Below are 14,622 nucleotides of genomic sequence, written 5' to 3'. Positions count from 1 at the left end.
GCAATCTACAGCAAGCATTGCACTTCATTTGATTTTGGCACCTTTCCCCTTACACAGATAAAAAGCCAATATTTAGCGTTCTGCATGAAGCTGTCTTTACGTCAGCATCCTGAGTATTGATCCTGCAAATTGTCTCAAGGTGATTATCAAATATGATTTTATTATGCCTCTGAAAGGTTCTCAAAGAGTTTTCTTTCACTTAATTGGTCTATTACATCAATAAACATGGGTCATGTTTTTAACAAGCACATCACTGAGTAGCCGTTCAATATGAAGTGTTCGCTTCATCAATAATTCCTCTGCATTAAAACAAAGTAACTGGGCTGTTTGGTAGTCGGGGCTGGAATAAGTCAGAAAGCTTGTTTGGACTGTGTTATACAGAGGTGCACAACTCCAGATTATGTATGACATATTAAAGACACTATATATGGAGAGGTTTATTTAAAGTCACTGGAGCTGCAAAAGGTCAGTATAAGAATAAACTATTAACAGTACATGCATTCTACATCTATGTGGATTTGTGTATCCTGGTTTACTTGAATTCATTTAATAGTTTTTCTATCGGCTACATATGAAATTAAGCACCAATCCATGAGCGCATACAGTATAAGGTATCCCTCTAGGAATGAGGCAAGAGGGACAAGTCATTACTGTAGGTGCATTTATAACATTTTGTACATTATAGAGGGATTCATTGAGATAAAAAAATTCGAGTTTTACTGCAGGTTGGCTGATATCTATGATCAAAATTTTTTGATCAAAAATCAAAAAATTAAAAGCAATTAAAAACTGCTGCTGGGTTAAAAAAAAAAAAATCCTCCGCCTATTTCATTTGTTCCCGTCACAACTCGAACTTCCATAATTAAAAATGTTACCTTAAGTAACTTAAGATAAAAATCTGCATTTTAAGCAACATTTTGACTTTTCTCAAGCTGTCAGAATTCTCAGCCTTCATTTGTTTAAATTGGCTCAATAGCTGCAAACGCTTTTTGTGTTTGTCTGATACTGCAGTGGTACTCATGGTACTGCTCATCTAGTTAGGGAAATTATCTTGGGCTTCTTCTGATATGAGAGACAACTTGATAGTATTTTTCATTCCCAGGATGTCGATCACATAACGACTTGATGTCCAAACATTAGATGTAATGAACATGTGGCTGGAAGTAGATGTTAGTGAGGAACAAAGTTCTGATCTGACGATGGTAAATTACGGTGTATTTCAAACATTTGAAGAAAATATTTTAAAAAGGTTTTTAAGTATTAGTTTTTTAAAATTACGCTACAACTATTTCAAGTGATATTTAAGAAGGTCTGTTAATAGTCACACCTGTTTTTAGTTTTTTTTAAATGCTTAACTTTGCTTTCCCTGGTTTTATATTCTCTATATAGTAAAAACATTTGGGTTTTTGAGTGTTGTTTAGACAACACAGTCCATACTTTAGAAAATTTGGCAAATTAAAAGTGAATACTAAAGGTGATAATTGCATCTCTACATTAAGTATTTTGTCATCGAAGTGGAGTTGTGCATCTCTGCTCTTTCAATGTTTAAGTCTCAGCTAAGGTAACAATGCAGGTGCCTATGGTAAGTCATCAGCCAAGAGCATCACCATGAATGTCATCATCACCATCATCACCACCACCACCATCATCATCATCATCATCATCATCATCATCAGCAGCCAAAGACGATGGAACCAAATCTGTAGTCTAACAAATCTAACCCCAGTCTAGCCAGGGGATAAAAATAACAACCAAAACAAAACACATTTGGACCCCAAAACTAAGAAAAGAAATGCCCAATAAATAAACCAAAAAGCAAAAAAAAAAAAAAAAAAAAAGGTTGGAGAAATATAAGAAGCTACATTGGTTCCACAATGCTTGACCACATCGTCATCACCACATGAAGTACAACACGGTTGCGATGGGCTGCTGAGTCAGCCTCTACATCGACAATACAAAAATCTACAGCACCACCACCATGATCAACACCACCATTACCCCACCTATATGGGAGCCGCTAAGTCCTACCCCTATATCTTGACCCCCTCGGAGCCGTACACGTTGTACCCCTCCCTATAAGTGGCTAGATTCTGGGTGCTGGGGGAGGGGCTGGGGCAGTGGGGGGGGCTAAGGTCCACCTTCATGCGTTTGGCTTCTGCTCGGGACTTGTAGCAGAACTCGACCAGGGCCACCAGCATGGCCAGGCCCAGACCGCCAACAAGGATGTAGAAGACCCCGGCCACGTTGGACAGGCTCAGAGCCTGAGATGACTTGTCCTGCAGAGAGGGAGCAGGGATGTGTGTGTGTGTGTGTGTGTGTGTGTGGGGGGGGGTGTTGGGAGTAGAGCAAGGAAAGAGGGGTGAGGGGAAGGATGAGTCAAGGCCGGATGTTGTGGGAAAAAAAAAAAGGTGATGAATGAAAAACAAAAAGGGAAGCGAAGAACAGGCAGAGTGATGGTGGAGGTTTAAAAAAAAAAGTATCATTACGAGAAGGTGAAAGAATAAAAGGAGAAAGTATGAAGGAGAAGGAAGTAAAGGAGGAGCAGCGAGCAACGACATGCCAAAACATAAGAGGTGAGAGGTTGGGGGAAGAGGTGGGAAAAAGCAGACAGAGAATGTAGGCAACAGTAAGTTAGCAGAGAGAAATGGAGACTATAACAGAAATATAATCAGAGACAAATTCTGGTGTTATACTGTTTTAAACTGTGTTATTATAGTATGCTACTACAATTACAGTTGTTATCACTTCATTTACATTCTACACCTAAGACTACAATTAATACTAAAATCATCACAACAGCTGCTACATACAGTCTTACACATCTGTAACAGTCCTACACACAGACTACATTTCTACAACTTTAACATTGAATGCACATCTCATTAAAGTCAATAACAGAAATAAAATGACAGAGCAGGCTTAATTCTGAGCGGTGATGACATTTAAAAAAATATATATTTAAATGGTATTTAAAGGCTCCAGTTAACTAAAGTTCTTTAATTTAAAAAAATTCATTTTCTTCTTTGAAACTTGATATGTCTTACCTAAGTAAAACATTGTATTAACAAGACAAATGCTTGTGAATAATATGGTAACACTTTATCTTAAAGGTTAATCATTTTGTCTACCAATTGTCTGAGAAATTTCATGAAAGTTCAAACTTCATTTGACCTGCAGTTAGTTTTTGCCAAAACAATATGTGGGTCTACCAGTAAAACAAAGCATTACCATGTTGTACTCCTGGTTATGGATATAAAAAGATAGCCTTGGTTTGATTACGTTTGAAACCTGAGGGTGAAAACTATTTTCTTCTACTAGGTTACTATCACTAAAGCTAAAGGCAAAGCTGATGCTTAGGCTAATGCATAAAGATAAAGTGATAGTCTAGATGAGTTTCATGAAAAAATTGTCAATGTGAAGTGAAGATGAAATTGTTCCGGATTGGTACAGGAAATAAACAAGGATATAAAGTGATTGTCATTTGATGCATGTGAAGATGTAAAATTGGTCTATATGTTGTTCAAAGTCACTTGATGGACTGTAAAGTCTACTGTGGACATTAAAGAGATGTGTGTTAGGCTAATTGAGAATATAGCTAATGCTAAAACAGTAGTTGGAATAATCTGGAGCGTATTAAGGATGTGAGTTTTAGGCTAACGTTTTGTGGGCCGCAGCAGGGTGAGACTGACCTTACTTCCAGAGTCCTTGGGTCCACACTCTCCCTTGTCATACCACCATTTGTTTTTCAGTTTGTCTAAGACGCCTGCTTCGCTCAGTTTCAAAACTGCAAGGTTTACTGGGGTTCTTCGCGTGTAAAAATAACATAAATAACATCATAGGACATGTTATTTTATGTTATTAGAGTATATTACATTTGCATTGCACAGCTCAGTCACATAAAAAAAAGGTACTTTTGTTCAAATCAAGTGACCTAGCATGGATCCCACTGAGTACATGTGTGTATGCTCGATGAGGAGGGGCTGGGGGGCGCGAGGAGCTAAGGCGAGCTACAGACATATGAGTGGGACCCACCTTTGTCACTTCAGGTAACACACCCATACTGCCCCAGCTGATCGTCTACTGAACAAGAGGCAGGTACTGTTAAGCTAGGACTATAAGCATTGTGCTAGCACTGTACTAAGACTGGGAGAGGACGCTGCAAGGAAAAAAAAAAATTTGATTTCAAACTTAGACGACTTCAGGGCCATAGGTAAATCCCTCCTTCTTACAGGTGTCAGCTTTACTTGATGCCCGTCCATCTCACTTTGCAACATTCATAAAATGTTTGACTTTAAGGCAACTTTCAGGTCAGTAAGTAGGGTCTGCTTGGCTAACATGGGGCAGGGTGAAATATGTCCACAATCTGAGGATAACTTGGCAAACATTTTGAACAGATATTGATCTGTTCTGTGACTTTGGTAATCCTTTGACGCTTCATCTAGCGCCAGCAGGCACAAATGTTCATTCAAGAACATAAAGTATCTCAGTAATTTGAAGTCGACTTGGCACAAAGAGATCTACGGTCCCCTGAAGAATCACCAAAATGACTTTGGATATCCAGTTATACCTCCTTTAAAGGTGAGAATGATAAAATAAAGTTTGCTAAATGGTACTTCTTGGAATTTAGTGATTTGTTCAGTTCTCACAAAAAGGAACACGTTTCTTTAATTCCTCTGTGATTATTTAAATATACAAAGCAGAACTTTTAGAAGTACATTAATCCGGTTACGACTGCTTAAACAAACAGAAGACAACAAGAATCATTAAAAGAAAGAGGAAACAAAAGAGTGGTTCAAATGTTTGAATCAATAGAATTATTGAAATCCAACTAAAGCACAAGGGAGAAGGTTTATCTGGTAATTGCATTCTGCTGTTATCAATTATTCATCCACCCTTCTGCTTCAAGTCAACCTGAGAGGGTGTTTCTCACTTTCCTCCTCGCTCCTCTCCCCAGAGCTGCCACTAGAGGGCGAATGTTCCTGTCTTGACAGTAATTGCTCTCTTTATTTTCCCAACTATCCATCACTGAACCCGCTTCCCATTACCCCTCACTCTGTCCTTTCAGAGGGGCATTACCAGATCAGAGCCACACACATTTGAAATGGTTATTATCATGAGGAGTGCTTGATTTATAGTGTGTGGCCCTCACCTATAGAGGAGACACATTCCTCTGTATGATATTGAAAAATTTATCTTGGATGATTCTTCATAAAACCCTATTCAAAAGTGATATTTTAAAAGCATTTTCATTATCTTCAGGGCCTCCAAAGGGAAAAACTAATTGATTAAATTTAAAAACGCTTTTATTTTCAGAGGGTTTCTTTTTATCAGAAATGTCATATTCTTCTATTCAGTGCTTAATCAGCTCAAGTATTGTATCTTTGTCACTGGGTCTGAACCTTTTATTGTAAAAAGGCACACACTACTGACAACAGATGCAACATTCTGCATAAAAGTTGCTGGGTGTCTAAGGACATTTTTTGGGGTGTTTTTTGTCCTTCCTCTATGCTTCTTGACTTTTCACCAGGGCAGATGCGTGGTTACACTCCCAGGACGGGGGCCGTCGCGGGCTGCCAAGCCGGTGAGCGGCCCCCGCCCCCCCCTAGTGGTGGGTTTGGGCAGACAGAGAGGGCTAACCTTGGAATCCCCTCCCCCGCTGCCACATTCTCCTTTGTCATACCACCACTTGTTTTTCAATTTGTCCAACAGGCCCTGCTCGTTGAGCTTTAGAACGGCCAGGTTGACCGCGTTTCTTTGAGTAAAAAAAAAAGGAGGGACAGATAAGAAAGTTTGGTCAGAGCAGAGGATGGAGAGACAGACAGACAGGATGGACAAGGACCACAGCCGGGGAGGAAGAAAGGGGGAGGAGGAGAGGGAGCAGTGAGGGGAGAAATCAGAGGAGATGAAGGGACAAAACGTAGGTTAGTGGTGGAGGATGTACCCCAGACAACACTCCCTCTTACTCTCTCTCTGACTTTCTCTCTATTTTTTTAACACATTAAATATGGATTTCTGTTTTTTTTCTTTTTCTTTTTAAAAATTTGTATTTATTTCTTATTTTTGTCCTCTGTCGCTTTGCTTTACCAGGCTGCACTCACAGAGGAGTCATATTTCCTGTTAAAACTGTGTTAACCAGTTCTCTGCAGTCTGCTAATGGTTCTCCTGTACCCTCCTGCTGCTCACTTACCTTTCTACTATGCTGTGTGTGTGTTTGTGTGTAAGTGTGTGTGGCTCCAGTTTCCTACAGCCCTCCTGCTCACACCCCTGAAGCAATTGACCTCCAAAAACAAATTCAGGGACGCAGGCTTAATATCAGGCATTCATGTGGAATGAGCACATAAATTCAGCAAGGATTTATATCTAGCATGTTTATAAGAAAAAAAAGCTTCAGCACAGTTTTCAGTTTACTGTCAAGATTCACAGTCAATATCCTGCAAGGCTATATCCAACCATGGTTCATTGTATTATTTTTTTAATTTTTAAGGCTAACATTGTGAACATATTCAAAAGTAAGAGTAGACTTGTGTCATTTGCAGACAACTTTTGGATCTCAGATTTCAGTGCTTCTCTCTGGGGGTGTACGTAGGAAGCCTCAAAGAAGCTGGGAATAGTTGCACTACCATGCATCAGAAACCTAACTTTAACAATGACAACATGGATCTCATGGGAAGATTTTCAAATCTTTTGAAGCTGATATCCATAACTGAACTGATATGATGTATCAGCAGTGGCTGTCCTAAGAGGTTAATATTCGATTAATGTAATGGTAAATGGTAAATGGACTTGAGCTTGTGTAGAGCTTTTCTAGTCTTGTGACTACTCAAAGCTCTTTTACACCGCATGTCACACCTACACATTCACACACTGATGGCAGAGGTTGCTTTGTATAGTGACCATCAGAAGTTACTAATCCCATTCATGGGCTTTCATACGCTGCTGACAAAGCAGCGGGATAAATTTGGGGTTAAGTGTCATGCCCAAGGACACAGCGGACATGTTGCTGCTGGGGATTGAACCCTCAACCCTAAGGTCAAGTGACGAATGACTCTACCAACTGATCCACAGCCTTTACGGTTGTTAACATCTGTCTTAAGCTTTGCCACAAGACAGAATCTAACAAAAGTGACGTAGTCCTTAATAAAATATAAAAAAGGCAAAACGTTGTACAACATCCAGAAGTACTGGTCATGTGGTATAAACAAACCTGTTTACAGTAGCTTTTAGTTTTCCGTAAATGTTCTAGTCCTGATCATGTATTTTGTCTCTTATTGCGATGCAACCAGTTGCCTGTTCCCTCACCGCAACATCTGTCTACAAATGTCTGACTGTCAACAAACTCAGCTGCAGGAGCTGAATGATTTTGCATACTTTCTCTGCATCGCCTGAATAAATTCCTTTATTTCCTGTCTCCCCTTGTTTGCTGCACTTTTGCTTTTTAAAGTGACCTATAAAAAAAAAAAAATCGTCCTGTAGTCCTTTTCTGCTGTTACCACTCTCTGCTGACCGCCCTGTTGTTTGTGAGATGCTGCGATCAGGCTTGGCTAATCTCTACAAAAAGGTCACTGCAATTGCCGCGTGTCTGTTAGTCTATCCTCATATCTGTGCATCAGCTTTTCCGATTGTCCCACCAGATCACAGAATGTGTTGTTGGACAGGTGATAGTATGAGCCAGTGACTGAAAGGGGCATATTCAATTGGTTGTTAGGTATGCCTCTCTAAATACGTACGTCAAGAGATTTAAAGAGAGAGAGAGAGAGAGTGTTTTCATGGGTTTCCTGATCTATTCTTCAAGACATGACTAATCTCATCAATGTCAGAGGTAGGAGAAAACAGTTCAAACATCTTATTGTCAGTCATGATTATAACAGTTACATATACATAATCAAAGGCAGTTATACTTCAGAAAGCATACATTCCTAACATTCAGTAATTACTGACATCATCAAGTTATATTAGAGCTATGTTTAGAACACCGAGAGGAAGGGTGCCATCACCTGACGTGCGCACTAGCAGCCACATGTGTGCACCTGGTAGACTAGGTTTCCGCAGAGTGGGAGAAGCCAGAGACAACCGTGGATAGTCCCAGAAATGCTTTATGGCTTGGGAAAGGGGGGAGTGGGGTGGTTAAAAGGGATCCATCCACCCGCTGTCTGCCACTTTTCCCTCATGAACGGAAAAACCTTTGAGTAAATAACAAGGGATAAATGGTGGGCTTTTTCTGAGGGACTCGTTTTCAACACACAGGAGAAAGTTATAGGACAGGATGTGAGGCTGATATTCTGTTTGTGTTTTGCGTTTCACGAGGCAATAATAAAATACTGACTGAGAGACTGTGATGGAGGGAGATAAGAGAAAAGAAGTGGTCCAGCTTTTGCCTTTTTTAGTCAATTATTTTCCCACAGGAGGCACTTGAGAGATTGTTGAGACAAAACGTCTTTACGGCTGTCACAGACTGCTGGAAAATAAATGCATTTGTTCGCATACCTCAGTGACGGCTATAACGACTGTAGCTGTAAGTTACAGGTTTGACTGGGGCATTCGCTGATAAAGGGGTGCTATAATATATCTATGTGCACACACATGTCGGAATAGCATAAGTTTACCATTGCAGTCTTCTCTGATGGATTAATGTTGGGTCTTTGTAAATAATACAACAAAGAATAAGGTCTTTTACCTTCTTTTTTGTAAAGTGTCTTCAGATCACATTTGTCATGAATAGGCCCTATATAAATAAAGATTGATTGACTGAATGTTATTCAACTAAAAAAACATGGTATCATATAGATGTCTTCAAAATAGGTGTATAGTTTTTTTTCCAATTACAAAATAACACAGCAGAGCTTCTGACTACTTGTTGCAAGTGGCACATTAAGTCCCTCCTCTGACTGGACACATTGTCTATAACCTTTTGGACTTATGGGGTGGCACTGGTCACATTTCCAGGGGGACCAGGCCCCACCCTAGACACACAACTGTCAAGTTTATAAAGTTAATAAACAAGTGTCTCCTGAGGGAATATCCAAACAAAGGATTTTAGGACATCACTTTCTCATTCAATTGCTCCAGCTAACACACTCTCCATGAAGTTTTAAACATTTGTTTGTACATTCAAAATTATTAACCACTGATTTCCCCTTGATTTGGGATGAATACGGGCTCGTCCGATTGCCTTTCATATTTACTTTAAAATGTATTTTGAGCAGAATTAGAGGATCTTTTCTCTTCTCTTATGTGTTTTTTTTGTTTTGTTGTTATCAGATCTGATTTAGATTTCTAGTCCCCCATTTTTCCAGGCCCCTCTACGTCTCACTTTTAGTCCCCTGTTCATCTATAAATTTCCCCTTGTGGCTCAGGATGTAGAGGCAGCAGTCTGAGGTTCAGCCCCTCCTCGCGGTCATATTCAGTTCATAAAAAATCTCCACCATAATAATCATAACCATCATCATCACCATCATCATCATTATCACCATCATGACTACCATCTCTGAAGATGAAAGGAACAAAGAGACGAGACAACGGGAAAAAATGGACAGAGTTACCTGTGAGGTGGCCCTGTGGAGAAACAGAGTGATCGATAAAAGGACGGAACGTAAGACACTAAGGGGACGGACCGACGAATGACAATGACACAGGACATTGGACACAGTAATGGAGCCCTAAATTAACAGTGAGATGGACTGAGTGAAAGGGTAGCTAAAAAAAAAAAGAGATATGTAAGGAGGGGACCAGACCGAGGAAAATAAAAAAACTCAGGGAAGGGAAAGTAAGATGAAACATAAAGTCTGCATATTAAATCGACTTTCACATAGCACTGCTGCTGGGTGAAAACCTATAACTGATTCTTTATATTTAGAGATTATAGGCTAAAACTAAATTTATTTCTCAGGCCATGATTTTTACAGTCAAATTGAGACTGATAGTGCTATGAGAAACAACCAAAATCCAAATATGATCAACTGAATTTCTAATGGATGGAATTCATTGTATTTATTTTTCTTTGCATGTGATTACAGCTACTTGTAGCGATTTTGGGAAAATAAAGGTTACGATTTGACCTTAAGTTCTTGTGAATGGCAGATTTTCACCTGACAGCAGTGACACTTTAATCTACTGTATGTTGAGTTTAAAAAGGCACAGCAGGGTAGGTGGAATATCGCAGCAATAGTACAGCATCAGCGTTGCTACTGTCTCCTATTGTTACACTATTCCACCCACCTTAACTGTGAGCCTTTCGGTGTAGCAATCCCATATCCTTTGGAGTCCAGGTTTCCCCCGACTTTCATGGTGTCACAGGGCTTGCGCTGCTCTGTGTACTCGTTCATGGTGGACTCCAGGAGGAAGGCGTACTTCCCCTTGGACTTGCGCACCCTCGCCACACCTTCGCCTGTGGTTTTGGTGAAGACAGTCGGTTCAGCAGACTTCATATATGACCACATCTTCTCGTATACGGCTATTTTGGACCTCTGGGATGGGGGAGATAAGGGAGAGAGCAGAGGTTAATTAGAATTGAACTGGCATCAATTTGCGAACATACAGAGCCAGATTTTCCCACAGATGACAGTTTTCATAGAGCAGAGAGAGAAAGACTGCCAAGGGAAGGGAGATCATGTGGGCCAGGCTGCATACAAATGCTTTCGCTTGAGGAAAAGAGATGACAGATTGAGAGAAAGACAGGCAATTCAATCCTAAATTGCCTGGATCTGTGATGCATGTAGATAAAAAAGAACATTCTGGATGGGTAAGGTCTCACAGGTGGAGAACACGGAGTAACATTTCAATGCAAGTTGCTCACTAAAGGTATTTCATCCTTTTGCCCTTTCTGTGATTGAACTATATATTTATATTTAAGTACTTGTCCAAGATGAATAACTAACCAACTAACCTTAAGGTCCTTATCAGAAAGCCTGAATTTGAGTTTCATCATCATGTTGATGAAACCCAATTGTACCTTTCAGTTTCCCTGCTGAGTTGAAAAATACTCACATAACATAAAAGTACAGATACCATACAGCTTCTTATAGCAAGACAAGACAAAAACAAATATTATGTGTAAAAGCCTAAACAGAAACTGTTTATGCACCTCTCTTAATTGGCTCTTCAGAACAAAAATCAAGTTTAGGGTTATCTCAGTTTTGAAGCCCAGGTTAGAAATGTCACTTATATATATATAGTATTTAAGTATTTAAAAGATCAGAGCATTTTTCTGCAGATTATTTAGATACTGTACATTTTCATGAAGCTTCAAATACTCTGCTAAAATACTTGGCCAAATGAGTTTGCCACAAAGTCCCCACTGTTTCAATGAAGGTTTGCACAAAATTAAAAAGGTGCTGGGGGTGCAGGTGACCTAGTGGTTAGTTAGTGTGCCCTGTGTACAGAGCCTACGGTCCTCACAGCGGGCAGCCGGGATTTGAATCCGACCTCAGGCTCCTTTGCCACATGTCATTCCACTCTTTCTTTTCCTGATTTCAGACTCTATCCACTGTCTCTCAACAAAGGCATGACAAGCCCAAAAAATAATCCCCCCCCCCCCCCCCCCCCCCCAAAAAAAAGGGTGCAAAACAGGATTGGGAAATGTAATGTATGAAAAGAAGCTACGCATGGTTGGCTTTTAAGCAGATTTAACACTCACCTTTTCTGTCATGATAACACGTCCATACTTTGTGTTTATTAGTTTGCCATTGTCACCTGACTGATTTTATTATTCAAATTAAAAATGAAGGGGGATAGTTATATGCTCATCAGCTAGGTGTGAGGCAATCAGAGCTACGGATTAGAAACAACATGCCATGCTTAATGAGACAAATTGGTTGATCTGAGATGTAAAACTGAGAGCTGAGGAGGTGAAAACAAAGAGCGCTATTCATGATGTTGACACAGTGACACTCAGTGCTGGTTATTGATTAAGCATGAACGTTTCTTCTTTGCTCCTCCAAAGGAAAAAACATGTTAGCATTCAGGCTTAAAATAGTCAATTAATTAAAATATAAGAAGTGTTCTGTGATGGTTTTCTGTTTTTGAAAAATTGCATTTATTTCAATTTTTTTATTTTTCCTCATAACCAGGTTTTATGTTTTTGGCTTTATTTTTTTTTTATCTTAGAGACAGAGTCAGAAATCGGGGAAAGAGAGACAGTGGGGAATGACATGCCTGAAAGGAACCGCAGGTTGGTCTCGAACCCGGGCTGCCCTGCCAAAGCATCACAGCCTCTGCACATGGAGCGCACACAACAACCACTAGTCCACCGGAGCCCCTCATCAATTTTTTTTTTTTATAGATTGTATAGCAGACTGATTGCACTGGTTCCTGTGGCTTCCTATGGTCCCTGAATACAATTACGCTGCTGATGGAGTGAAGTCTCTTCCATCTTCCATTTTGCTCCTCTGGCACAAAATGACATTTATAACCACATTTAAAATGTAACTCTACGCCTCCCTTGACAAGTCATCCATAAATCTTACTTTAACTGACTTTATGACCGGAATAGTGGCACAGTGATCTGGTTGTGCCATTATGAATTTGGTCAACTGTTGTGACACAAGAGCTTTTTTAGAGGACATCTATCTGCCATGAAGCACTGGATTGTATTACATTCAGTATATGCCATGCATTTGTGTGTATACAAGCAGCTTTGTGCACCAGTTTATGTATAAAAAGTGAGAGTTAATGTGTTTTCAAATGTGTGTGTGTGTGTGTGTGTGTGTGTGTGTGTGTGTGTGTGTGTGTGGATTGTGTGTACTCAAGAGTGAAAATAACAAGCAGAGGAGTCAAACTGTCATCCTCCACAAGCATCCTGCTCCCTTCGTCTATTCCTCTCCCGGTGATAAAGTGTTATTCAGTCGCTCTGCAAGCCACTAGCCTTAGCCTTAGCCTCAGCAAGTGAAACTAGTGTCAGGGTGGGGGGGGGGGGGGACGATGTGCATGTGCAAGCGAGTGTGTTACTAGTGCATGACGGACACCTATCCCATAATAATGTCACTTACATCCAAGAGGACCAGAAGGATACCTTTCTTTGCAGTCCACCCTCTCTTACTCTCAATCCTCCATCTCTACCGAAGTCAATCATTATTTGACACTAAAACGCCTTTAACCGCTAATTTATTTGCACTTTTAGATTCATTACTTTCTGTGTGTATGCATTTAGATCTGCCTGAATGTGTGTGTGTGTGTGTGTGTGTATGAGAGTGAGTCTGCGTCCAGCTTTTGAGGGATGCGTGACAGAGCAGTGTTACTCTTTCCAGATTCTTAAACAATAAAAGAGGCTTCAAAGGGGGAAATGAATGATGCAAGTCACCTTCAGGCATAACACACTATATGCAGAACACACTTGACAAACAAATCTGCTCTGACGCACACACTTACATGCACATGCTTACATATGGGGCTGAATATATGCATTGGTGCATGCCTACACACCATAGAAACACACATACACGCACAGATAATTAATGGTGGTGGCGAATCCCCCTCAGCTGTGGGAGAGTAAATTGCTTTTTCACCCTCCACAGATTTCAGTCGCTCGTTATGTTGATGATGCCAGAGCCGCTCACAGAAGCACAAACTGTCTGCTACAAGCTCCACCTTCCCCTCCTCCACTTCCCCAAACACACACACACACACACACACACACACACACACACACACACACACACACACACACACACACACACACACACACACACACACACACACACACACACACACACACACACACACACACACACACACACACACACACACACACACACACTAGTGCATACATCTTTGCAAAGCATTACTGTGAGTTTGTATGCTTAGATACACACACAATGCATGGGCAAACAAACAGTTCTGAATATTTTCCGACAGAGCTTGATTACCTGACAGAGCGGGTTTGTTTCTGTGCATGCGAGGAAACTGGTGTTTTTGTACCAGTCTGCAGAAATGTTCTGTCTTCATCAGCATTGTTTGCATGTGTGTCACTGCTTGTATGTGTTTATGTGTGCTTATGTAATTGCAATCCAGTTAGGTGAAGGGGTCAATGGATGAAGCCACTATAGGGCCACTCCTCTGTCATTGTTTTTTTTTGCTTTCTATTTTCAGATACAGCTCCCTGTTGTATATTCCGTTCAAACACTGCGTCCCCATAACCATTTATTTAGTCAATTATTAGTAAAATTATAGCTTTATTTGACAAGGTATGAGTGTGATTAAAGTGCAAGAAATCCACTGTGGCAATGATTGTACTTTAATCAAAAGGTAAACAAAAATAAATTACCCAGGTGCTTTCGCTTCAAGTAATCAGTGTTGGCCTCTGAAACCTTGGTGTTAACTTTGAACAAGACACTAACTTTGATCCACAAATTTTCCAGAAAAAGTGAAAGCCAGACATATCAGTTTAGCATCACTCGCCAGATTAAAGCCTCTCTTAACAGAAGATCAGTAGAAAGTCATCCACTCCCTCCTCTCCTACCATCTGGGCTGTAGTTAATTGTTTTTCACTATGAATCTACTATGAAAGCTTTGAATTTCCCTCGGGATCAATAAAACATCTATCTATCTATCTATCTATCTATCTATCTCACCCCACCTACAGTCAGAGCCGATTTATGCTGCTCTACTTTTGTCTGACTTTGATAAACG

General features: G+C 40.3%; 1 protein-coding gene across 6 annotated transcripts in view; it reads right to left on the bottom strand.

Moving 5' to 3' along the window:
* gria4a (glutamate receptor, ionotropic, AMPA 4a) overlaps positions 1 to 14,622 on the bottom strand; it is a 111,255-nt gene that overhangs the window by 6,233 nt on the left and 90,400 nt on the right. The window contains exons 15-18 of one of the 6 annotated variants that reach the window (XM_065960780.1): positions 10,216 to 10,463; positions 5,638 to 5,752; positions 3,690 to 3,804; positions 2,139 to 2,276 (exon numbers count right to left, since the gene is read on the bottom strand). In XM_065960780.1, the coding sequence (XP_065816852.1) occupies positions 3,727 to 3,804; positions 5,638 to 5,752; positions 10,216 to 10,463 (441 nt within the window). In that variant the 3' untranslated portion in view covers positions 2,139 to 2,276; positions 3,690 to 3,726. Of the gene's footprint in view, positions 1 to 2,003; positions 2,277 to 3,689; positions 3,805 to 5,637; positions 5,753 to 10,215; positions 10,464 to 14,622 lie in introns of those variants that run through there. The other 5 variants (XM_065960775.1, XM_065960774.1, XM_065960777.1 and 2 more) reach the window with 5 other exon arrangements.

The sequence above is a fragment of the Labrus bergylta genome, chromosome 11 (genome assembly GCF_963930695.1).
Source record: "Labrus bergylta chromosome 11, fLabBer1.1, whole genome shotgun sequence".
Classification (NCBI taxonomy): domain Eukaryota; kingdom Metazoa; phylum Chordata; class Actinopteri; order Labriformes; family Labridae; genus Labrus; species Labrus bergylta.
Note: the sequence above shows the minus strand (reverse complement) of the source record. Positions and strands in the feature narration are given on the sequence as shown.